The 24,975-nt window shown below is 44.2% G+C and overlaps 2 protein-coding genes across 4 annotated transcripts; both read right to left on the minus strand.

The window, feature by feature from the left end:
• Positions 1-384: 384 nt before the first annotated feature.
• Positions 385-14,506, minus strand: mmp14b (matrix metallopeptidase 14b (membrane-inserted)). Of its 3 annotated transcripts, none has more exons than XM_040144017.1 (11): positions 14,415-14,506; positions 12,974-13,081; positions 5,616-5,764; positions 5,384-5,506; positions 4,863-5,170; positions 4,180-4,341; positions 3,668-3,828; positions 3,442-3,580; positions 3,122-3,272; positions 1,884-1,999; positions 385-1,772 (listed from the first exon to the last, which is right to left on the minus strand). In XM_040144017.1, the coding sequence occupies exons 1-11, from the start codon at positions 14,427-14,429 to the stop codon at positions 1,318-1,320; spliced, it is 1,887 nt and encodes a 628-aa protein (XP_039999951.1). In that variant the 5' UTR covers positions 14,430-14,506; the 3' UTR covers positions 385-1,317. The 3 variants fall into 3 exon arrangements, with proteins under 3 accessions (XP_039999951.1, XP_039999952.1, XP_039999953.1); XM_040144018.1 differs by lacking the exon at positions 14,415-14,506 and adding an exon at positions 13,463-13,733; XM_040144019.1 differs by lacking the exons at positions 12,974-13,081; positions 14,415-14,506 and adding an exon at positions 7,937-8,039.
• Positions 14,507-14,748: 242 nt separating this feature from the next.
• On the minus strand, positions 14,749-24,324 carry sall2 (spalt-like transcription factor 2). The gene is made up of 4 exons (XM_040144709.1): positions 24,078-24,324; positions 22,253-22,399; positions 16,337-20,223; positions 14,749-16,095 (listed from the first exon to the last, which is right to left on the minus strand). The coding sequence occupies exons 2-4, from the start codon at positions 22,326-22,328 to the stop codon at positions 15,784-15,786; spliced, it is 4,275 nt and encodes a 1,424-aa protein (XP_040000643.1). The 5' UTR covers positions 22,329-22,399; positions 24,078-24,324; the 3' UTR covers positions 14,749-15,783.
• Positions 24,325-24,975: the final 651 nt, after the last annotated feature.

Consider the following 24,975-nt stretch of genomic DNA (forward strand, 5'->3'; position numbering starts at 1 on the left):
CAATGTGATCAATATGAGTGGTCAAGGGGAAGAGGCTAGGTGAGAGCTGGAATACATGAAAGCAGTTAGGCCTAAATTAAAATATTACTGCATTAAAGGCGCGAGTGAGTAGCTCCAGTAGCTAAGAGAAAGATGGCAGAAAGAGAGAAAGATGAAGTGAACTGTTTACAAATCAAAGCACAGAAAGCCTTTTGAAATTACTTTATTTAGTAAGAAAAGCTTAGAGTAAGGACACACACAATCTCATTGAGAAAACTAGACCGTTATCATTATTATCATCATCACTAGTATCATTATCATTGTTGTTAAACTACTTATAACCCCTGACTAGTAATGTAGCACCATGATTTGAAAACTGTAAACAAGTACAATGACAAAAAGGAGTCATTTTCAGATCGTCAATTTATTTTCATTTGAAATGGATTCAAGGTAAAAAAAACAATCAAGTTTCAAGAATACATAACCCCCTTCCCCATTCACTGTCCCCACATATATAAAATTAAGGCCACTTTCAAAACTGTATGTCACTGTCCAGCAGGACTTTTTAATGACAATGTACAAAAACACATTCTTTACACGAAGGACAACAACAATAATAGTAATAGTCATAATAATAATGACAACATCATTTATAATAATAATCAGCACTAGACATTGATATAAAAAAGGAAAAGACACAGTTGTATTTATTGTTTTACTCTCAGAGGAGTGTTTCTGATGCTTCATAAGGACATAAGCTCCTGTTTTGTTTCCCTTTTATGGTCCATACTGGCTCTGACATGTTGCTTTAATGGAGGATTAAGAAACAATGACTAAGACCACTGCGGTTTCCAAATGTTTGTGTTTATGTGACTGTGTGCAAGTTAACAAGGGGGAAGAACGAACAGATCAAACACAGTGTTTGCTTACGCAAAGGAACATGCTAGAATGGGCGTCATGAAGATGCAGGTTCAAAGCCGAGAATTCACAAGGACAAAAACACTGACCACTGGCAAAAACTAAAAATAAGACATTGAAAAAGGCTAAAACAAACAGCAAAGAGCTGGCGTCAGTATCAGGAGAGAGGCAGAGAGAGAAGGGAGAGAGAAAATGTTTTTTAAAAATGGAAGGATGGAGTGGTTGAGAGACAGAGCAAAAGGAATCTGGCAGTGGTAAAAAATATTTTAAAATGCAAGTCTGGTGCTTTTCCTTCTGCTCTTTCTCTTGTTTTACCTCCTTCTCTCCTGCTCTGTTATCTGTGTTTAACATTTCCTTCCACTTTGTTTTCTTTTTCTCTCCCTGTCTTTCACTCCCCTCTCCCTCCCCTCCTCCTCCCGTCTACACCTTGTCCAGTAAAGATCGTTGGCAGTAGAGAAGTCGGCGTGGGGTACCATAGCGACGGAAAAACACCAAGGCTGCCAGCGTAGCAATCACACACACTAACAGGAACAACGGCACCACCACTGCCGCTGCTGCAGCTCCGCCACTTGCCCCTCCCTCCTCATCCACTTCGATAATGATCACCTCCGTATCCTCCTCCTTCTCTGTCTCTCTCTCCCTATCTGTGTCCCTCTCTCTATCTTTAGCTCCGTCCTTATCCTCCCGCTCCTTTTCTTTCTCTCTCTCCTTGTCCTTGTCGTGTCCACCTCCACCTCTTCCTCCGTCCGTCTTGGGGTCTTCATTAGGGCAGCCCATCCAGTCACGAAGGGCTGATTTGGGGTATCCTGGCTCCACACGCATCATCTGGTTATTGAACTTCCAGTACTTGTTGGCTTTGTAGAAGTAGGTGTACGCTGAGGAGTAGAAAAAAGAAATGTCAGAAACAAAACTGAACTGAAAGAAAAAGCGGTTCACACTAAGATGTGAGAAAATAGTCCAGGTACTATTATACACATCACCCTTACCTTGATCTTTGCTCATGAAGGCTGCCTTAATGTTGTCAGGCACTCCCTGCCACACACTAATTGATTTTGGATAGCCATCGTCAACAGTTCGTGATCCTTCGTTGAAACGGTAATATCTAAAGAAAAAATGAGAGCGGAAAGGAAACGAGAGGAACAGCTATGGTGAGTTAATGGTCACATTCACAGCCCCACTTGCCCAAAAGGACTCAAGGCTTGTTATGACAGACTTAAGGCTTTACTTGGACTTGTCTGAAATGACTTGAGATCTGACTTGGACTTGCCCTAAGAGACTTGACACTTGGCCTAGACTCTCCATAAAAGACTATATACTTGACTTGACTTGAGCTCGTCTGGAATGACTTTAAACTTGACTTGGACTCACCCTATAGGACTTAAGATTTGACTTGAGACTTCTTCTGACAGACACGAAACTTGTCTTTGACTTGCCCTAAAAGACTTAACTTGAGACTTGTTCTGATGGGCACGACTTCAACTTGCCCTAAAGCGTTTGGGGTTTGACTTGGAACTTCTTCTGACAGATTGACGTAACTTGTACTTGGCCTACAGGACTTGAGGAGGCTTCATTTGGACTTGCGCTGAAGGACTTGAGACATGTTGTGACAGACCTGAAACTTGCATTAGACTTTCCCTAAAAGGCTAAATGCTTTACTTGGTCTTTCCTTAAAACACTTCAGACTTGACATTTGGACTTTTTGTGATTGAATTTAGATAGGATTTAGACTTTTCTAAAATGACTTGAGACTTGACTGGCTCTTGACCCCCAAAACTTAAAACAAACGCTCTTAAACAGTGTGTGTGTTCCTGCTGAACTTAAACACTTGGCTGCCCACAAAATCAGTGTTGTTTCTGCAGAAATATGGCAGACAGAGTGGTGCAAACTCTTCCAGAAGGTCTGTTTATGTAGGTGGCTGTTTGCACTATGATAATCACTGACTGCCACATATCACCCACCTTTTTTATAACAAAGACTATAGTTTAAGTACAGGGAGGCTTAGCAAGCTTTAAAGTTTCCTCAAGGTTTGTTTTAATGTTTAAATTTAGCAGGTTTGTAATTCAGGGTAAGTGATTGAGTTTATGTGTTTGAACCTTATATGGTCAACATTAGAACATACAGTATCTTTTGGTGAGGGTAATGCAAATGGATTTTCCTTTGAAATACTACCCCACACACTTCAGCACAGACTGCATATGACACACACACAGGGAAGATGACTAACTTGTTTGCCCTGAAGAAGAATGTTTGTCCAGTGGGTGTGTAGTAGAGAGCAGCATCTATTCGATCTTTGGGAAGCCCAGTGCCCATTTCCGTCAGGCTCCTGGGGTAACCAGGCTCCAGAAGAGATTCACTGCACAACCAGTACCTGTCCCCTGGAGAGACAGAAAGGCAGAATAAGGCCGAGTGGGCACACACAGACACGGAAAAAGAGAAACATATGAGGTATCTGCAAGACTTTGCCTGATTGACGATGACTGGTTTCAATGGTTTTAAAAGGAAAACTGTGTAAATGTTTTGTCAATATACTAAAGCCAGACTTACCTTTAAAGAAAACAAATTTCCCATCTTCCCTTTCAAAAGCAGAATTAATATGAGTGGGCAACCCCCTCCAGAAGTGACCGGTCGGCATGGGGTATCCATCTAATACATGGTTGTTACGCACTCGCCAGAACCACTTATCCTGTAAGGGGACAACAAAGAGAGATTTTCAAATAGCCCAGTAGCCAAACTATCACATCAAAACTTCAAGTATGTCAGGTGGGTTTACCTTGAACACAAACATTTCTCCTCTAAGGATGGCTATGGTGTCAAAGTGTCCATCGCAGATGTTGGGGCCATAGCGAGGCTTTTCTGGTGAATATGTGGGCTGTGGGTTATGGTTAGGCGTACGGGGTGTTACAGGAGGGGGCTGAGGGCCCGATCCAGACCCTATGTGAACAAGGACATATGAAAATTCTTTAGGAGACCTAAACTTAACTCCAGTATTGAGACACACACCCTCCAGTGCAGATTCTGTTAGATTTAATGAAACTGTATAGAATATCACACAGTATAGCAAGGGTTTGGAGCAAAAGTGACACAAGTTACGTTTTAGAAAATATTCAGTTTTTAAAAGATTCTGTTGCTAAGATGTTTTGAAGTGATAGATTTTCGGTGTCTTCTGTCACTAAAGCCCCTCATGCTCCAAACACTTGATAGTGAGAAATGCAACCAAAAAAAAAGATATAGACAGCATCTTTTCTGACAGTGTTTTGGACAATGACTTTGTCAATAACATACCATAAAGTTGTTGTATGCCTCTGCGGTCATCGTCAGGAAGTTCAAAGTTTTCTGTGTCCATCCACTGATAGAAGGGAGCCATAATGGCCGACGGGTCAACGGAGTGCTCCAGACCCAGTGCATGACCCAGTTCGTGCACCGCAACCAGGAATACATCATTGCCTGAAACAATATCAACAACAAAACATCATTAAAAACGACTTTATTTCTGGAAAATGAGGGTAAAAAAACAGAAGGGGTTTTATCTTGTTGATGAGTCAATGAGTACACAAGAAGAGGAGAAAATATTCCTGTTTCCTCATTTTAAAGTGACTCAGAATCACACAATTGCTAAACAAATCAGTGGATCAAAAATTAAATCAGCCGCAGGTCATGGGAAGATGTGTTTGCCTCAAACAGCTGACACTGCAAAGCTGTGTGTCTGCTACAGAAATAAACACTTCTCCATTTCTGCAGTATCAACAAACCCCAGGGTACTCACTGCCTCAAAGGTACAGCTACAAGACTGGATCTGTTGCTGCACATATTTTGCTTGTGACAGCAAAACAGAGATGCCTGACTCCCGACATGCAAAGTAACTCTCAACATTTAAGCTTTTCATGTCTTATCAGGTTTAAGGGAATCACAACAAAAGAAAAAAAAATCCAATTTATCAGAATGTCAGTTAGCTAACATAGCCTTACCATACAGATTCTGGTTCCCAATCGTCCACGGCTCAGCGGCATCAAAGTGGGTGTCTCCACCGATGCCATTACTGGGGAAATAGGCATGTGCCAGGAAGCCCCCCTCTCCATCGAATGGGCTGCTGTCGCCATGGAAACCCTCAGCAAAGAAGATCATGATGTCTGCAAACTCTTCAACCTTGTCCCGTATGTAACTGTAGGGGATTTCCCTGAAACGTAGTGGGGTGACGCTCTCCCACACCTTGAAGGCCTTCTTGATGGCCTCATGGGTCTCGTACTCACCCACCTTTGGGGTGTAGTTCTGTATACTAAAGAGTGTTCAAGAATGTGTGAGGGGGAGGGATGGGAAAGGCAAGAAAGGGAGTTATTTCCTCTCTATAGTGAAGCTATTATAGTTGCTCAACAGTTCTGATTTTCTGACATTGGTTCATTGGGTGTAAAAAGTGTAAAAACGGCTTTAGGTACTGTTCCATCCTGCCTCTGCAGATGCATTACATTCACTTGGAGCACTGTTGACTTACGAGAAAGTGATGTCTCTCTTGTTCCACTTCAGGCCCTGGATAGCGTATCGCTTCCTCCTCAGGTTGCTCTTCAGCTCGGAACCAAGCTTATCTGGCACTCCACATCGCGGTCGCTTCATGGCCCTGCCAGACACAAGACATTCTCCGCTCACAACAAGGTAAAAAAAAATGGCAGCTTTTGATCTGTCTGAGCCGAGCTACGTGTAGAATAAAGCTGTTTGACGGTGCTCACTCGATGGTGTGGTCGTCGAAGGTGCCGGTGATAGTTAGGCCGTAGAACCTCTGCATGGCAGCGATGGCTGAGGAGACGGAGTGAGGGGAGCGGAGGGCATGGGTCCTCAGGTCCCCCGGAGGCAGGTAACCGTACTGTTGCAGCCATGACTGAAGAGCAAAGCAAGAAAAGGAGACTTGTGAGAAATACTGCAAAATGAAACCAAAGGAAATTCAGTATGTAGAAAATAAGAGTTTAAATAGAGACAGACACAAAAACACAAGAAATCACCTGATTTTTGTTGGTGATCCCGGAACTATTTTGTATGATGCTGATTATCGTTTGCAATGACTACAAGTTCAGGATGTTTTTATGCGCTCGCAGCAAAAAACACATTCCTCACTGACGGCAGAAATAAGCTCTTAAATAATGTCTCCTGTGTTTTTGTATCTTGTTGCCAGCAGGAGCAACATCGGTTTTAAGCAACTGGCATGTCTCCATTTAATGACTAAACACAAAAGCTATTCAACCATCAACATTCGGCTCCCCGGTGAGCACCATAGCTAATTGAAGCTAAGGTCAACATGACAGAACACTGCCAAGTTTAAGCCCCCAAAAAAACTTCAAACAAAGGCAGTTCAGGTTTGATTAAAAACCCCACGAGGCCGAAACTGGACGAGGATATCTCCCTCAAAGAGTTAAAGATTAACCTAAGTGCAGACTGCAACAGTTATAAAGTCACTGAGTTTGTAGATGATGAAAGCATTTGTTTAAACCATTTTGAGCAAATATTGTGATGGTCACTGAGTTCTTCCGTGATCCAGATCCCTTAGTCTCCACTATGATTGACCTTACTTTCCCCTGGAAAACCAATCCGCTGTGGTGCTGGTTTGACATCTGGACCGGTGCCAGCGGCTTTGCTCCGTACCTCTCCCACACAGCTTCTCCTAAACTCCTTCCCTCTCAAACTAGAGCTGAAAAATAACACTGAGGCCATTGTGAGCACAGTGAAAACTGAGATCACTTTGATATTCTGCTGTACACAGTCACTTTGTGAGCTCATAATGCGCCTTTAGGATGTGTTTTATCGTTTGGATATAGCATGAGCTTGACTGATAAAGGTTACCTGTCAAAAAATGAATGATTTTTTGGAGGGGGATTTTTCCATGCACGGCAGGACTGGATGTGATGTATTATCAAAATTACTCTCTATTTTGTATAATTTAGAAAAAGCCATGGTCATAGTGGGTGTATGTGCTGAGAAGGGGATTTAGAGAGAAGAGAGAAAGATAGGGAGTGTCCCAGGGTGAGACTCAGGCCTTGGGCAACCTCAGCCAATGTCTCCAGTCAAGCAGCAGCGTCAGTCAGTAATTTAACCGGGAATTTCTTCCTAGACACATCCAAACCTCAAAGTCAAACTTTTCCCCCCACGTCCATGTCTCTTTCTTCGCCTCGTCACTCCTCCCCTTCTTTCTTCTCCCTCATCCCTCTCTTATGGAAAACCCAGGGACTTGAGGGTAAATACTTCTGAACAACCACACCCAGAGCCACTCGATTATTCCTGTATAGCCTATCTGCTGCTAATAGTTGCTAAATACAAAGAAGGCAAAACATGTTTAACTGCCTTGTTTCTGTATTTTTCCACTGAAAGCGTACAGCACAAAGCAAACACGCAAGTAGTTCTGCCATAGATTATCTGCATGTGTGCTCAGGTCTGTAGGTTTATATTTACCACGGCTGTACTTGTATGAAAAGCCTTGACGATTATCCGGCGTTGTACTCAAGCCTGGGCAGCAGTGAATGGGAGTTTTGGAAGCCCTTGAAGGTCTAATCTCTCCCTCTCTGTCTGTCTTAGGGAGACATGGAGGTCTCGGTGTTTAGACTTCACCCCTGAATGAGCCCTTTCTGGTTCTGACTCACCCATGCAGTTCCAGTGGACACATAAAGACTCACTGTTTGCCACTGTTACAGCACATCCACATAAGCAGGAAAGGAGAGGAGCGCAGGAGGGAAAGATGGAGGTTAGCTACATCTAGAGGTTGTAATTAGGAGTCATAATGAGACTCCTGCAGTTTGTGGGTCTTGTAATAATTATTAATGTAGGTTTTCCTCTCCTGAAGTTAGGCATGAACTTTAATGTCTTGGAACTGTAAGTATTTCACTGTGAAAATAAGAAGAAGGCTGTTTAAGGCCTGATTTGACTGTGCTTGAAACCCTACTATTCTCTTTCACACATTAACTGTGTTTTCTATTGTAAAAAAACCCAACTTTGCCCTCAGCTCAGTCAAAAGACTGCTGTTGAACGACACTGAACACTTGTTTTAACTTTGTGGCTTCCTCACCTCTTTCATGAGTCCCTCAGGTGGCTTGACAAAGTCTTATTCACCGTCACATTCAACTATTTTTGATCATACTAATGGGCTGAGCAACGAAAGCAGTGGCAGGAAGAGGAAATGGTCACTATTTACAGTGGCATAGGAGCTGACGGTCCAAGCTACTACCAGACTTTGATGTAGAGCGCTGGTTCCCACCCTTTCTTTGTCAGTTGCAACCCCACAGTCCTGTCAGGTGATCTCACTCAACTAACAACCCATGATTCGAATTTCATATCAATTACTTTCAGCTGTTTAGCTTTTTTAAAAACAATTTCCACTGTTTATCCGTTACTTCCAGCTATTTCACCATTTATCATTTACTTTAAGGTAACTATTTCATGGCTTATCCATGACTCCTACCTTACTTAAATACTCTGCTTGCTTATTAAGTATTCTTCTGGCACACTCAAAACCTGGTGTTCACTTACAGCTGACTCAATATGAGGATTTTTTTCTTTATTCAAATCATAATTTCTATTTTTCTAAATTAGTTTAGCTACTCCACATTCTTTCCAAATACCCTCTGACAACTGTGTCAAGGGCACAGCTCGCTCATATGAAGTGATGTGGGTTTATTGTTCAATGGAAGAGCCACAAGAATCCAAGAGTGGTTGCTATGGATGTCAGTAGGCAGAGTGCTCATTTTGCATAGGATGAGAAAGGGAGAAGGAGCGAATGCATTTCAGAAAAGAAAGCGAGTCAGTTGTTCCGTTCGGTGAGGGCCAATGGAAAGAAACTATGGTCAACAACGATGGGAGTCCAACTGAGGCGTGCTGGGTAGTATACAACACACACACACACAGCTCCTCATCACACACCTACTCACTCTGTCCAGAGAGCTGCAGTATTATGTCAGATGTCTTAAAACGTATGAAATTATTGCTCCCAAGCTCGTTATTGGCTGCAAGTGTGTGATTGTGTGTGGTTGTGTGTGTGAGGGAGTTTGTATGTATAAGTACATTCAGTGCAACACATCAACCCGAACCTTTTGAATTCTTTGTCGCTGTATGAACATTTGCCCCAAGCTTATGCTGTTCCTTTAGGGAGACTTTTAGGAAATCTCAGCACACATCTTGAAACCTCTTTCAGCGTGTGTGTCTGTGTGTGAGTGTAGGTAATCCCTCAGCTGCTATCTATTAAAAAAACACCTCCACGGCCAACAACAATAGGACCTGGTGACACAAGAGTGGAAAAACACAGATCTCTGCCAATATCATCTGAGTAATAAGTCAATCCCAAGCAAATCCCGATGGCATGATTTTGTCTCTGTAAAAAAAAAAGAAAGAAAAGAAAAAGCTTTCCTGAAATTTGACTCATTGCTCGCTTTCTGAAGGAAATTACATAATGGCTTTGCGTATTATCCTATTTCCTGTAACACCTCCTATCTTTCCTCGGAGAGGTTGCCCTCAGGCCACCCACTGATAATCATAAGGATGTGGCTTTGTCAAAAACTATGCACCCTTCCTTCCTTTCTTCCCCCCTTCCTCTAAATGACTAGTGAGGCGACAAGATGGGACTGGTGTAAAGTTGCCAGTTTAGCCAACTCACATTTTCTTAAAATCAATGCTTATTCTTGTTAGGAGCAGAGGGAAAGAGCTATATATTCATACAGGATGTTTGCATGACAGCTATGATTCAAACCCTGTCCTTTTAAATTGGTAATTGCTTCATCTTCCAACTTTTCTCCTTTCCCAGATTGCATCATTCCCATTGCCACAATGCCTTCCTTTCTTGGCATCAACAGCCTCCTCACTGTTCCCCCTGCCTTGCATTCATCATCTCATTTCTTGTCCATCTATCTTCCTTTGTAGTGAATGATCTCAGCTTGAAGCCATTCCTTTGTGCCTTCACAAGAAAAATAATCTGTGGCCATGTGGGAGAAGATGGTGTGCGTGTTACAGGCAGGTGGCTGCTGACGCACCAAGGTGTTTTAGCAGTAAAGCAAAAGCCAACTGCCCACTTCCTGTCTCTGTCATTGACCACAGGAAATGACTGCTGCATTCTCACAACCCCTCGACTGTTTATCCCACCAACACAGACCCACTGACCAATATATAACCACTCACTTAATTAGACTTAGTGTTAATTAAAGCACAAACCTCCTACTCAATAGTGGAACTGTGCACTGATACTGGTGACTTGTGGGTTTGTGGAGGCAACATATGAGATCACAAACATCCGCTGTTTGAGAGAAGAAAATAAAGCCACAGGCGGCAGTGGTTTTATAAAAACATCATAAAACAGTGGAGGTGATTACTAAATAAGTATAAACTTAATATAAACTTTCCAGAGAACTTCAGGCCAAGCTGGTCTTTTCACTATAGTGCAAACTTCCACAGAAACTTGACAGTCTTTCCAATTAAAGGCCAACCAGTACTTTTTGACCATAAAAGTCAAGTATGTTCATCTGTGTTGTAGCTAAGAGTTTCAGTTTCTCTAATGTTGACATTAGACATGTTCAGTGCGCTCTGTTTGTCTGGTTGAAAGTTGAATGTTGAATGTTGATGCTGCTGTTCTTTTTATGAGTCAACCTACTAACAGAGTCACAAATAACTTGTAACTCAACTCCATGTTTCAGTTTCTACATTCATTTCATGATTGATAACTCTTATGCTCTGGAACAATTACAGGAATAAAAACCTAACCTAAGTGACCACCTTCTTTATTCTTAGCCTTCTCCAGCTGCCCCTCTTTGTTGATATAAAAATGGGTTAGACTTTGTTTAAAGTTCTGCCCAATATGTTCAGTCCCATCTAATATATGTGTAGCCTAGAAGTTGTATAGCTTGCTCTATTAAATATTTTGAACTTGTACTGGAATAGCAACAAAAAAGGAGTCTGGCCACTGCAAATTTAAGTGAAGCCAATATATTTGTTATTGCTCAAAAATCAACTTTTTACTTGGACATTGCCACGATTAAGGGTCATGGCACTAGACAAAAAATACTTTGCACTTTGTGTTGCGTTATTGTCTAGCGATTAAAGGTACTATACGTAACTTTCTCTGCCGCAAAGTTACTAGCTGGTTAGCATGCTAACTTCAGTAGAGGAAAAGCAGTGATAAAAATACACGCAAAACAAGAGTTAACACTGGCGTTGCTTTCCACCTCTGGTAACAGCTCTTGGCGAGTGAAGGAATGAAGTTATATGCTGAACTTGCAATGTTTCTTCTAGACTGGTGAGTAAAGAGCTGTTGATGCTAACGTTGCCTACGTAGCAATATAATAGCACCTTTAAACAATTATTGATTGTCAACACAGCAAATAGTTGATTTAGTACATTCCTTGTAAATCTACATCCCTAGTAGCTAATGGTTTAGCCAATAGCCACTACCTGGCTATAATGATGCTTCCTTGAACGTGTATAACAAAATAGAAATGGCTCTAACGTATGTAATTTAATTTGTAGATATTTAAAGATAAAGATAAAAAAAATTGTATTTCTGAATTGCTCTTAGGAGAAAATATAGTCCTAATGTACTCTTGTGTTTACAAGAAATAAACAAACCTTTAACAGCAACAGAAAATATTGTTAATATATATAGTTGTCATGTAGTTTTAGTTTGTTTAATAACAGTTAAATGTGATGGCAGGCTCCAGTCCTGTGTTTTGAATTATGGTGGTGAGGTGACTCTTCTGTTTACGCCGTACAGATTGTGCCTTTAAGTTGACAGTCTAATGTAGGTCAGTGGAGTTAGCTCAGCTTTCTTCCATTGGCCCAGCTGGAAATATAATTCAGTCCATAGGCATGATTAGAGAGACATTTGGCGCCACTGTGTGATCTCACAAACTCATTTAGGCCTCTCAGCTCATACACATGCATGCATATACACAAACCCTCACGCACACATACACACAAAGTATTTACTAATGATCCTGAAGGAAGCAGGTGTGTAGGGGTACCATAACAAAGTCACTTCCTGAAACATTACTGCCCAACTTCCTAACGCTGTACCGGCTGTGCGATTAGAGGACTGCTGATGCTGCAGACAGAAAAGACCAGAATCTTACAAAAGAACAAAAAAACTAAGTAGAACATAAAAGTACAGTACAGAAAAGAACAGACATGGGACAGATAAGACAGAACAGATCAGAGCAGGGAAATCTCAGCTAAATCTTCCTTGATCTATCAAACTACTTAGTGCTGGTACTTCATCTTGGTGGGTTATTTAAAGTCTTTAATGTACAGAGCCAGAGTTCAAGCTGTGGTGAGTGTTTTTCCACAGCTGCCCGTGGCTGATATGCTGCAGGACCTCTCAGATTGTCATACGAACCTCACCCCAGTCCGCTGAGCCATAACTCACAACAGATGTCAACAATTACATCTCCCCATCCCTCTGAATATATCTGTACCCGCAACTCTCAGCCCCCACCTCCAGTACCACAAAAATGGCCTCTGCCTCTGTCTCTGCCCCGACCACAATACAAGCTCAAGCATTTCTCCTCGTTTGCTTTTTCTCGTGCTCTCCTGCTTTTGCCCCCTCAGCATTTACTCAGTGTTTTCATGAGCGCTATCATCATTATGGGCTGCTTCCTCCAACCCAGGGTCAAAGCCCTTCCCATATTCCTGTGACAAAAGCAGACAACTGTGGAAATATTCTCCACCAAGATGCAGAGTTTTAACTTATGGTATACGGGTTTGTCTATGGCAGCCATTAACTAAACATGAGTATATCATTATGAGCAGGGTCATAATGATGAAAATGAGAATGAGAATAATTTATTAAAATGAGAAAGAAAGATCATTCAGTCTTACATGTAGATATAGAGAATATTATAAATTAAACTTTTCTATATCTCCTAAACTCTAAATGTATTTCCTTATCCTAACTTTTATACATTGTCATTATCCAAGACTGGATTTATTAATCTATTATGGATTTATCTGTCTTGTGTACTTTTATCTGGAATTATTTGTCTGTCTCTAATCCTGTATTCTGGATTCATGCTTATCGGGTTTTTGTGTGTGTTTGTTATTTTCTTTTTGTTGTTTTCTTTTTCCTCACCTCTGGATTGATTTGTCGCTCTGTCGCTCCCTGCGCGCTCAGCTCCCACACCACCGCCAGCAGCAGCAGTAGGACATGTGATTTCAGCTCTGGTGCCATCATTTGACTCTCCAGAAAAAACAACAACCAACAACTGTTAAACAGTTAAAAAAAAAAAAAAAACTACAAAAAAAAAAAGAACGGACCGATCTCCCCGTAACACTTCGCGCAATCCCCCCCCCTGCTTTTTGTCAGAACATTATCTGTGAAAACTTATCCCATAAACGAACGTCCAGGCGCGAGCCAGATCTTGGCGCAAAGTACCAGAAAGAGAGCGTCCCGAGGATATGCAGTAGTGAGTCTCTGCAGTTCACTGAGTTAGTTACAGGAGAGCCATTTGTCCAGTCTGTGCATTCTTCTCGCGTTTCGGTGAATTTTAATCAGATTATCGGACGTTACTGGAAGCAGGAAGTCTGAAAGTGGGGCCCTGGAGCTGCACGATTTGCGTACTTTATGTCCAAATTCGGCCTGCGCTTCGCTCCAGATGTTGCAGCCGGCGTTGTTTTCATGAAGCAGTCTCGAATCCTCGGTGTTCTCTCTTCCCTGTCCTCCGGTCGGCTTATTTTGATCCTTCTCTCCTCTTCCCCTCTCTCCCCGCTGCAGACGTGGTAGTTTGATTCTCCCCGGAGACCTTCAGCTGGAAAGAAGAGGGCTCTAAACCTCCCCCTCCTAAATCAGCCCAACCCCCTCTGACACGGAGGGCTGGAATCAACTTGGTGACCTTGGCATTAGACTTGGCATGGCTAGCCCTTGCCCTTGGGCAATGATTAAATGCCTTAATGCTTCCTAGAATGCATGAAGCTGTTATTATGTTCAGAGAGGAGAGTGCAAACACTGTGCTGAATGATAAATTCCTCAACAAATTACCTAGATAAAATGATTTTGGAGCAGGACTCGCATTTGAAGTTTCTATAGGAATATTTTTATGATGTGGTCATTTTTACGAGTTATAGTACAGTTATGGTTAGGGTAAAAAGGGAAATTGCGCCCTCTAATGCACACACTGCACATACACGTAAACAGTAACGCCGGACCAGGCATACAACCTCCTACATCCATGCTCCATACTTGCTTTGTATCATTTTGTCCTGCACGCTTCATTTCTGCTTTCTGTAAGAGTAGAAACTTTGTTCTCTCGCTCTGTAAAGTAGTGTTGGTTTCAGCTCATGACCGTAGACAGCCTCATGCGCACATGTGTTCACACCGTGTTTGCTGGCATTGCACGTGGTTGCACTCCTTTGTTTGTGATAATGGCAGCTCTAGATTTCACATCACACAGGGTGGCTGCTGTGGGCACGATGCTCAACACCTCTATGTATACTTGCACGCAGAGACAAGTGTATCAATAGATACGCAGCAAACATTTTAAAGACTTTTAAAACACACATTTCTTGTAACCTACCTTATGTCCAGACATACTGCGGCTCAGCTGCTGTGCTGGCCATGGCTGAGGAGAGGTAACTGGCCTCCTCCACTCCCCTCGTCCTCTTGGTTGACATGACAAAAGAGGAGAGCGCTTTGATTGTCTTGGCAGGGAGCAAGGACCAATGTCATCTACATGTAAGGGATTATGGCAGTTCGGACCAGACACAAATGCCTACAAGCATGGATACATGCTGTGTTCATGAAAATAATAAGCCAGTCCACTAGTTACAACATATTTTGCTGTGTAAAATTCTCTTAAACAAGAGTAGCCAAGATTTTTTTTTTTCCAAATTGTGTTTTAATATGGACATACTGAATGTACAGCTTACAACAAACAGACATAGACTTCTGATATATATATAGTAACTTAAAGTTTTAGTAACTTTAGTAACTGAAAAAGTGTTACAGATAATACATTTGGACCAAACAACAATCATAATAGTGACAAAGCTGAAGGTAAAGGGTCACACAAAAGACTATGTCCTCACTTGGTTCACAAACACTGCAGCTGTGCTTCTGGTTTGACAGGACAAAATAGTGAAAAGTAACCCACAATGACATGAGCAAGTAGTTTATCTGAATCACAGGATGTGGGACAAAGGACCTAATATTCCCCAAGGAAAAGCATTCATATTGTTGGCCTTGTTTGCTCTTGCAAAGCAATATTTATTTTTTGCTGGCCTAATTTCCTCATTCATATCAGTTCCCTCTATTGCGAAGAAATATTCTTTTGGTTAGCTTAAGCCTCCTTTGGGGCCATTCGGATCAGATTTGGTACATGGCACAACACGATGAGTACCGAAATGTTTACATAACGGCATAAAATTATTTAAAAATATTCTTCTAGTATACTTTCTGGTGACTCACTAATAAGCATCAGAATTGTTCAAATGTGATAAACCTTACCTATCTGGGCCTGGTGCTAAGTTCAAACAAATACTTTGAATTATTTAACCAAGGTCTGGTATGAAACACTAATACAATAGGAATACTCTTTCTTCATATCCAAACGTAGTTTTTTTGTTAGAATCTGCTTCAAACTAGTAAGAACTTCAGCCAGAAAAATGTAGTGTCACTTTTTTTAACAAATCCAGCAATAACTGGACTCACGTTGTTACTTCTGGAATATTTTTATCTTTATTTGTACAATAGCTTTTTTAACACAAGACCAAGCTGATTGACTCACAACTTTCACATACAAACATATTACTCTGACTATCAAACTGACAGGCTAATTGAAATGTGTTAAGGAAGCAGTACTACGCAAAAATCCATACATTTTCACCAAAAGGTAAACATTGATTGAAAACACCAAAACATCATCTAGCCAGTCACACTGACTTGAGTTATGACCCTTCACTAGACTCTTCCCCAACTTCTTCTGAAACTCTTGGATCCATCTGAGATCGAACAGGGGATTTTGCTGACTGTGCCGACTCATTCTCTCCTTGGGGTCCAGCAATTGGGTCATCATTTGGTTCATTACTGGTGTTAAGGAAGGCTTGGTACTGGTTCCAGAAGCCTGCTGAGCTCCTGGTGGCAGGAATGTTCAAAGAAGTCATAGATGTGGAAGAAGGAAGCTGGTCAATGGAGGAACGACTACTCCGGGCTGGTGGACGTGATGTTTTGGTTACTACACCATGGTGCTTCATGTGTCCCTGAGAATGAATAAAATTAAAATAATTTTATGTGTAATCATCATCCTTATCATACCTATAATTGGGTAATGTTAATGCAAGGTATAACTATCAAACACACCCAATGTAATGTAGTGTAGAGTAAAATCCATGGGTAGTTGACTTCAACATATGACAGGAGCATGAATCTTTGTCTTTATACACAACATATCCATACATCTCATCAATGAAAATTATTTTTATAGCACAATTTTTTCCTCACCTTCAACCCGCTGCGACTGGCATACTCTTTTCCACACTCAGCACAGCAATAGGTCTTCTTTTCAGGACGAGACATCGGAGATGGCAGGGTTGGGGCAAGGCTAATGGGGGCAGAAGCATCCAGTGCTTCACTTGGAGCTAATCCACTAACCTTAACGCCTTCCACCCGCTCTTCTCTCCGATACGAACCAAAATGAAAACTCTGGCGTGTCTCCCTTACAAAAGCGGCAGCTCTCTGTGATGCACCCCTTACTTCAGCACCAATAGTGTCTGCACTCTCCAAATTGGACATCATTTTGGGGTCCTCGTCAGCCACACTTTCTGGGTCTTGCTTTGGTGTTGCTGTTGGAGGAGATTGATCTTTGTCTTCTTCCATGGGTTCTGGTGATTGGGGCCTTGGGGAGACTGAGTCTGATTCCAAGGTTATTGTTGCATTAACATTAGGAAAATCTTGACTCAGGGTGGCGTCAGAGGAGTTATCGGGACAGGTGTAAGCAAAGGGGGCACCAAGGGCAGGTGTGCTTTGTAAATCCTGCAGGTTTGGGCTGGAGCCAAGGAAGGCATCAGAGGAGGTAGATGCTTCATCCTCTCCACAGTCCACTACCATAGCTTTAGGGGACACTGTGGTTTTGGTAACAATGGGGGAAATTGGTGAGGGGGTGGATTTAGGAAGATGAACATCACCAGTGACTTGTTCAACTTGGTTTTCCTTGCCAACTGGGGAAGCTTTATCTGTCAGCTGGGAAGCTGGCAAGGGGGCACTGACGCAAAGGACAGGGGGGTCTGCACTGCCTGGTGGTGGAGTTTGTGTGGTGGGATTAATGAAGGGGTCAGGGCTAAGGTCGGAAGGGGGGATGAGGTCTGGGCTGCAGGATGCAGACTTGTTGGGATGTTTGGTGAAATCAACTGATTTCATACTGCCAGAGACAGGGACTGAGCCATCTGCTGGCGTTTGAAATTGTGAGCTTGGGGCTGGGCTCTTAGAGTGGCCAGCTAGAGGAGGTGTTTTACTTGAGGCAATATTTGGGTCAGTGGACTGGGACTGAGATTGTGACAGAGGTTTGGCATTAGATTCAGCTGGCATCTTATGTGCAGAATCCTCTGTGCCATCTGGGGGCAACTGTCCCCCAAGGTGCATGCGGATGTGGTGCTGGAGCACTAGGGCATTAGTGAACTTACGCTGGCACAGTGGGCAAGAGTTTTGGACACGTGCATTTGGTGGTCGGGCATGATGGGTGGCCAAATGTGACCGCAGGCTGCCTTTGGTAGAGAAGGATCGTCCACATATCTTACATGGAAAAGGGCGTTCTCCAAGGTGTGTAGCCTGGTGCAAACGCAGTGCTCTGGGACAGCTCAGCACCCGTAGACACACCCCACACTGATTGGTTGTCAGGTTACCAGCTGGAACTGTGAAGTTCAGTGATGGTAGCATGCCTCCGGCCATGGCACTTGCTTCATTGGTGCTCATGCCTAGGGCAGCAACCATCTCGTGGGTGAAGTTTGAAACAGAAGAGGTGACAAGGGTAGATGATGGTGGGGATGCCATGACATATGTGGTAGAAGTGTTGGCATTTGTGAAACGACTGTTGGCTGAGCATGCTGAAGAGGTAGTGGAACTGCTAGATAACATCTCCAGTATGGAGGTGGACGTAGAGGGAGAAGTCCATGGAGAAGAGGAGCGGGGAGGAGCCTTCTCTAGCTTCTCCACCAGCCTCTGCAGCTTGGAGGTTTCAGATGTAGGAGTAGAGGAAGCCATGGAAGAAGGCAAGGAGGATGGGGTGGTGGTGGCTGGACCTGGGACTTTGGGAAAGGAAGAGAATGGGAAAGAGAGCTGAGAATGGCTGGAAGAAGCAAGTTGGAGGGAGCCTGGAGTAGAAGGTACCGGGGTGCGTAGCAAGCCCAAAGCTGGATGGTTGTAGAGGGATGAGTGTGCAGCAGGGGCAGAGGAAGAAGTGGAGACGGATGGGAAAAGGAGCTTAGGTAGATGGGCTAGCTGGGAGTAAGCTGCAGGAGAAAGCATTGGGGCATGAGGGGGAGTGTTTTCATCAAAGTGCTGCTGCTTGGCACCCTTGAATAACCCTGTGATGGTGGAAGACGAAGACAAAGAAGGGTTCGAGAGGAGGGAGGTAGCCAGAGAAGAGGTGGAGGCTGACGAGGAGGAGGATGAGTGGGATGAGCCAGAGGCGATAGAGGCTGCAGCGGCTACAGCTGCAGCCCTATTCAGCTGCAGGAGAGAATGGGAAATCAATGCCAGATCCACAGTCGGGGGCAGGGGTAGGGTGGAAGGGGTAGACCCTCCAGAGGCCCCGAGAGAAAAGCTAGTACTGGTGCCACTGACCTCCAAATTATCTCCACATATTTCATCATCAGGCCTGCTTTTTCGCTTCTTCTGAATCATATTCATACCACTACTACTGCTACCACTGCTCATGGTCTGTCCCATATCTGATCCCCCAGTGGCCCCTAATGCTACCCCAAACAATGAAGGTGGCAGGAGTGAAAGGGAGAGCTCTGGGTTTTGCTCACGGTGGCGTAGGAAGTGCACCTTGAGGTTGCCTCGTGTGGTGAAGCGGCTGAGACACACTGGACACTGGTAGGGTCGTTCCCCTGTGTGTGAGCGTAAATGTATCTGCAGGGAAGAGTCACTGCTGAACATTTTTCCACAAAAGCGGCAGGCATGCTGGAGGCGGCCAGTAGTGGTGGAGCTGGGTAAAGGGGAAGAGTCTCCTCCTCCAGCGGCAGACTGCAGAGCATTCTGGGAGTTTGGGACAATAGATACTGATGTGGGGAGGGATGAATTTAGGAAAGACAGGCCACTGTGCCCACTCACTGAAGTGGTATTTGGAGATTTCTCATGAAGATAGCGGTTAGGCAGAGCTAAAGAGAGGGCTATCGGATAGGTGGAGGAGGCCATGGATATGGCAGCAGAGGAAGTGGTGGAGGGAGCTGAGGATTGGGAGCTCATCCCCAAATAACTATGAGCCCCTGAAGTGCCCAAAGCCCCTTCCATCTGGGGCTTGTGGGGCTGTAAGATTTGAGATAAGGAACTGTTTGGCTTTGTGGGTTTGTTGGCTGCCTGAGAGGGGAGCAGGGAGGAGAAACATGCCAGTAGAGGAGATACAGACGTGGAAGGCTGAGGTGGAGTTGGCTGGGTAGTTGGGCTGGCTGCCCTTTTGCTGCCTTCCAAGCAGAGCTGTGGCAAGGGAGGTAGGAGATGCTGGGAGGGCGTGTCTATGGCATAGGAGGCTCCACCGAGGCGTAGCACCTGTCTACAAATCTCTTCTGTTATCTGCATTTGATGGATCTGCCGTTGCTGCAGCACCCGCAGCTCCTCCAGGATCAGGGCAATGCTCAGCTGGGCCCTAGAGGGTGCAGCTGAGGCAGATGTCACTCCTGGGCTGGGACTGGGAGTAACAGGACTTGGGGGGCCATCAGGCACACGGCTGGGGCTTCCAGGGTGTGGTGGAGGACATAGAGACGCAGAGGACGATGAAGAGGAAGAAGAGGTGGTGGTGGTGGCTGACAGCCCCAGCTTGGGAGAGGCCATGTGTGCACTTCGGGAAGGGTGGATGAAGGCACTTGCAGAAGACGTAGGACTGCAACCAGACAGTTGAAGCACAGGCGGATGTTGAGTTTGGGAAGAGAGAGAAGAGTAAGGGAAGTCAGGTGAGAGAGAAGGCTTTGGGTCTTTGAGGGGCTGGTAGGAGGCCTGGCTGGGGGAACGAGTTAACGATGGACCCTCAGTGGGTAGAGAGGGGGTCTGAGACCCTTTGAAAGATGAACGGAGAGTAAGGAGCAGCTGAGAGGTTTGAGGAGAAGAAGATGGAGAACACAAGGGAGAATCCGGGATAAACGGAATGGACTGCGACTTCACTGCCAAGTGGTCATCTAGAGAAATTGAAAGGAGAAAATCTAAATGTAATTTCATCATCATTTATGGTGACAAAAAAAGGTTTATATAATGCTTACAATCATTTTGTGAGATGGTTTTTCATCAACAATTTTAGGTAATAACCCACATTTCATTTAACAACCACTAACAATAGCTAGCAGTTAGAGGTAAAGGATGTTATTCGGAGACTGGCTGTCTAGGAAATGAAAGCGTTCAGGTGTATAAGAGGTGATTTTTAACCTCTGAGTTAAATTTCCACCACCTTATCAACCACCAATGCTTTCTTTTCCTCTTTGTCCTGTCTATCCTCATCAACTGCGGCCTCCTCACCACTGTCACCACACACACACGCGCGTGATGCATGAAGGCACACATGCTTGCATGCGCGCACACACACACACACACAAACACACACACACACACACACACACACACACACACACACACACACACACACACACACACACACACACACACACACACACACACACAGATTCCACTGGTCTGCAAAAATACACTGCTTACCCATAAAGGAGCCTACCTTGTTTCCAGGGCAACATGCACAAGACAATGGACTTTACCTCACCTCCCCACCCCCCACCCATCCAAATAAAAACGAAGCCACATCCACACACTAAGACACTCTTCTATCCTTGCCCCCCTCTCTTTCTTTCTTCCTCTATTGAATCTGTCTTTCTTTCATCTCCTTAAGAGCCCATCCCCCAGTAACCCAATGGGGTGCTAAGCATTAGGTCCGGGTTGGGTACTGGACACTGTACTGGGTGCCTGATTGGCTGGCAGACTTGACCTTACACACACTGGGGTCACATTCCTGATATGGTTTAGGGGCAGGCAGAGGAAGAGAGGTGCCATGCAAAAAAAACAAACAGCCCTGCGGACAGACATTATGACTCCCAGACTCCCATCACAAGGCTAACTTCACTCAGAAAAGCACAGAGGGACAGAGGTGAAAGCACATGCACACAGCATACCTGTCAAAGCACAACACATAGCCACAAAAAGGCAAACATTTTGTATATACAAGGTTGCTCATGCACACGCAAACACATACAGAACTTACTGCCGTTTGCTTGAAAGCTACAGTTTTATGACACACTGTCGGCCCTGTTCCTGTAACTGGAGTGGACAGACACACACAAATACACACAAACACACACAGTCACATACACACTTCTTCATGGGTATGTTCATGCTTCAGTGCCCAGCAACAAAGCTGAAAGGGGACAATGGGGTCTAATGCTTTTTCAGTTAGAACACCTTATTCAGTGCCTCAAAGTTTCCTTTTCCTTGACCTTCCCAGAATCATCCCTTTGCTTCTACCAAACATTTTCAAGTTCACAGCACGTTCTTTTTCACAGATATTTTTCTGTGGATTTAATGTATATCCCCGTATGCTCGGTGGGCTGTTTCTTTGAACCTGGCAGTGAGGAGGAGTGAAGACACTTGGGTTTTACAGGGCAAAGAAAGCATCTAATGGCTGCAACCATGGAGAAGGAATTTAAGGTTCTGTCGGCCAGTATTTCCAACAAGCCTTAGTTTCTGCGCATGTAAGTAAAACATGCACCTAAATATAGCCTACCTTTCAAATACAAATTAAACTGTTTAATAATTCTAGTAAGAGCCCATTTCTAAATAATGTTTAAAATTAAACAACTACATCTTAATCAACGCATTTAAAAACATTATAGTTACAACAACTCCTGAAGTTAAAATTTCTGTTCAAATTCCCAAACTGCTATATCCCATATAAGGTTGGACAAGTCATCTTGGTCAAAATTTGAAATACAGTGCAGAAGGTTAAAGAATCTCTTTAAGCCCTGTGTTAGTACAGTAGAGTAGACAATATACCATAAAATAAGATAATAACACTACGAACTATTAACCTGCACAAACTCTGCATACTGAGGAAGAGTGATTTCTTTGAGGTATAAAATTCCCATCCAATGTGAGTCCCATCCTACTGAATAACCAGTATTCTTTTGATATATACAGTCTATTTCTCACCATGCTCAAGTATCCGACAGGCACCGAGGGTTAGGCTCATAAGCTGCTGGGGTCGTTTCTGTTTCCGACGGGACATGCTTCTGCAGGATGGGACCGACGCAGGGGCGCATTGGCCAACACACAAGTTTTATTTTGTCTCCCTGCACACTGAAAAAAGTAGGTATCTAAATTACTTCAAGGGGGAAAAAAATAAAGAAAAACTTAAATATCATCTCCAAAAATGTGAAACTGGGTGCTCCGGGTGGATTAGTCTCAATAAGGCGGGTCCATATAGGTGGCATTGTGGTGCAGAGAAAAGAAAAACAGAAGTAAAGTGCCAAAGAGGCATGTGTGACAGTTTCTCTCTCAAGTTTCCTTTTTCTCAAAACTCACCGTTGGCCCTCCTTCTCTTCTTTAAACACACACACACACACACACACACACACACACACACACACACACACACACACACACACACACACAGCTCACTTGTTCATCCACTACTTTGCATTCAAATGGCGAGTGAACACCCCTTCTTTTGAGCCAAGAGTCCACTGCCTGTCTTTAGTAAACCCTCACACACTGACGCGCAAGTCCATCACATAAAGGCCACTGCCTGGGCTTTCGATTACTGATGGGAATCAATCAAATCTGACCCGCGCTGGTGTGTATCTTTCTGTGCTCAACAGAGGAAAACTGTGGGCGCCGAAGCCAGCGCTCAGGTTGAGTGAATCCCTTTAAACCAAACCAAATATACTGTGTCACAGGCCACCTTCTCACACATGCACACACACACACACACCTATGCGAGTCTACTCAAGGTGTGTGGAATGTGTGGGATTTCGTGATGCTCCCGCCGCCTCGAAGACAGGGATCGGGGTGAGCTCTGTAAACAGAGCAGCTGAAATGAGGTGGAATTTGCAACAATGGCGTTGAGGGAGCACAGCTGAGTGAACATCACCCTCTCAGAGCCTCTCCAGCACATAAGGCCACTGACTGGAGGCACAATGCTCCCTTTTCACTCTCATCGCGACTGCTTACCACGTGGAGGGAGGTAGTGAGAGAAAGACGCAGCCGGACTGAGGAGAAAAAAAATCATTTTTCACCCAGGCCCTCTGACAACCCCTCAACACCACTCCACCTCCTCCCTGTCTCTCCGGGGCTTGGACAGAATAATAAAACGCACTCAAGGTTCGATACAAAGTCTGAGTGGATGATGTAGGCCCACAATGCGGTTGTGGGATCAGGTAACGATTTGAGTCTGAATTGTTCAAAACACACCTCCCTTGGTTGGACAGTGGACGTCCAGTTCATTTAATATAAAAGGCAGTTTAACATCGGACTTATGTAATTTCCGCGGTGGGCCTGTGGACACTTGTCTATGCAAACCGAGCAGTGATTCCTGAACAATATCAAAGGATTAAAAAGAAAATCGTAAACATTGGGCAATCGATCATATATTGCCAAAGCCATAGAAGTGACAACTCTAGTAGTTATCAAATAGTCAAAGCAGAGAACATCATAGCTTTTCTATTAACCAGAACTCTATTGTGCCAACCACGCATTCGTATTTCTCGTGCCATCTTGCCATTATGATCGCGTATACAACGGCCGGACGTTTAATGCGCCACTGTTCGGAAACAGGCGCAAAATACGGCGGTGGGATGCGCGTCCTCGCTACTGTACGGCGACCTGTTGCACGCCACGCGCGCTCCCACATCATAACAAGTTATGATTCATAAAATATTATGACTTCTCCGAAAAATACAGTCCCGGATGTGCATTTCCCCCGCAGGCCGCTCGTCGTCGACACAACCCCTTTAAATATAACACGAAAAGAACTTACCATGTTGGAAACGATGATTTTTGGTAGCGATGGCCTATTGTGTAATGACAAGGGGGGGTAAAAGAAGCTCAGGAGCTTATGTTGGGTAAGATCGGCTCCGTCTCTCAGCCGGGACACTGGCGCAGCATTTCCCTATTCACTCCCAGGGATGCGCAGTCGGACAGCCGCATTTTTTTCAATTATTTATCTCCGTCGCAAAACGCGTTTCTTTCTCTTATGACAAAGGGTTATTATGCCTGAATGTATTCACTCATGATCCACTGGCAGCAGGCGAAGCAGGGGCGGTGCAGATAGCTGTACTAGCCGTAACTGGGGGGGGGGGGATTATTCTTCTCGGCCGTGCGTGCTGCTCTTCCTCCTCTCTTTGTATTTGTCGGGGCCTGCGCCTGTCCGGCCTGTCTGCGCTCTCTGCGGTACTGGCTGTCTGTCTGCTTAGCTGGCTAGCTGTCTGTCTCCCTGTCTGTTATAATTAATGGCCCTCGCCGCCAGACGGTCCGCTGGGAATCAGTGACCACAGGTACCTCCACATTGGCTCTCAGTGTGCATCCCACATAGGAGTGCAGGGCCCGCGAACACACACCTCTAACGCGGGGCTGGTTACCCCCACTGCTGTCTAAATAATAATTCATATTCTTCATATTTGAATAAAAATCCCATTCGGTGATTTGTCACTCGGTCCAGATGATTTCCTCGCACGAAGGCAGGTACTAGGACCCCTTCACAATCGTGTTTTGGTCGACAACATACTGGAAATAGCCTGAGTAAAAATGAATGTGGCTAAAAAATGGTTCTGCGTGGTATTTGCTGCCTTAGTGGCTACAGCATTCCTCTTGAATGCCTTAACGTGTAGTACGTTAGCTCTTGAAAAAATAATAAATGTCTGCAGCTCGGTGCTTCC

The sequence above is a fragment of the Xiphias gladius genome, chromosome 14 (genome assembly GCF_016859285.1).
Source record: "Xiphias gladius isolate SHS-SW01 ecotype Sanya breed wild chromosome 14, ASM1685928v1, whole genome shotgun sequence".
In the NCBI taxonomy this organism is placed as follows: Eukaryota; Metazoa; Chordata; class Actinopteri; order Istiophoriformes; family Xiphiidae; genus Xiphias; species Xiphias gladius.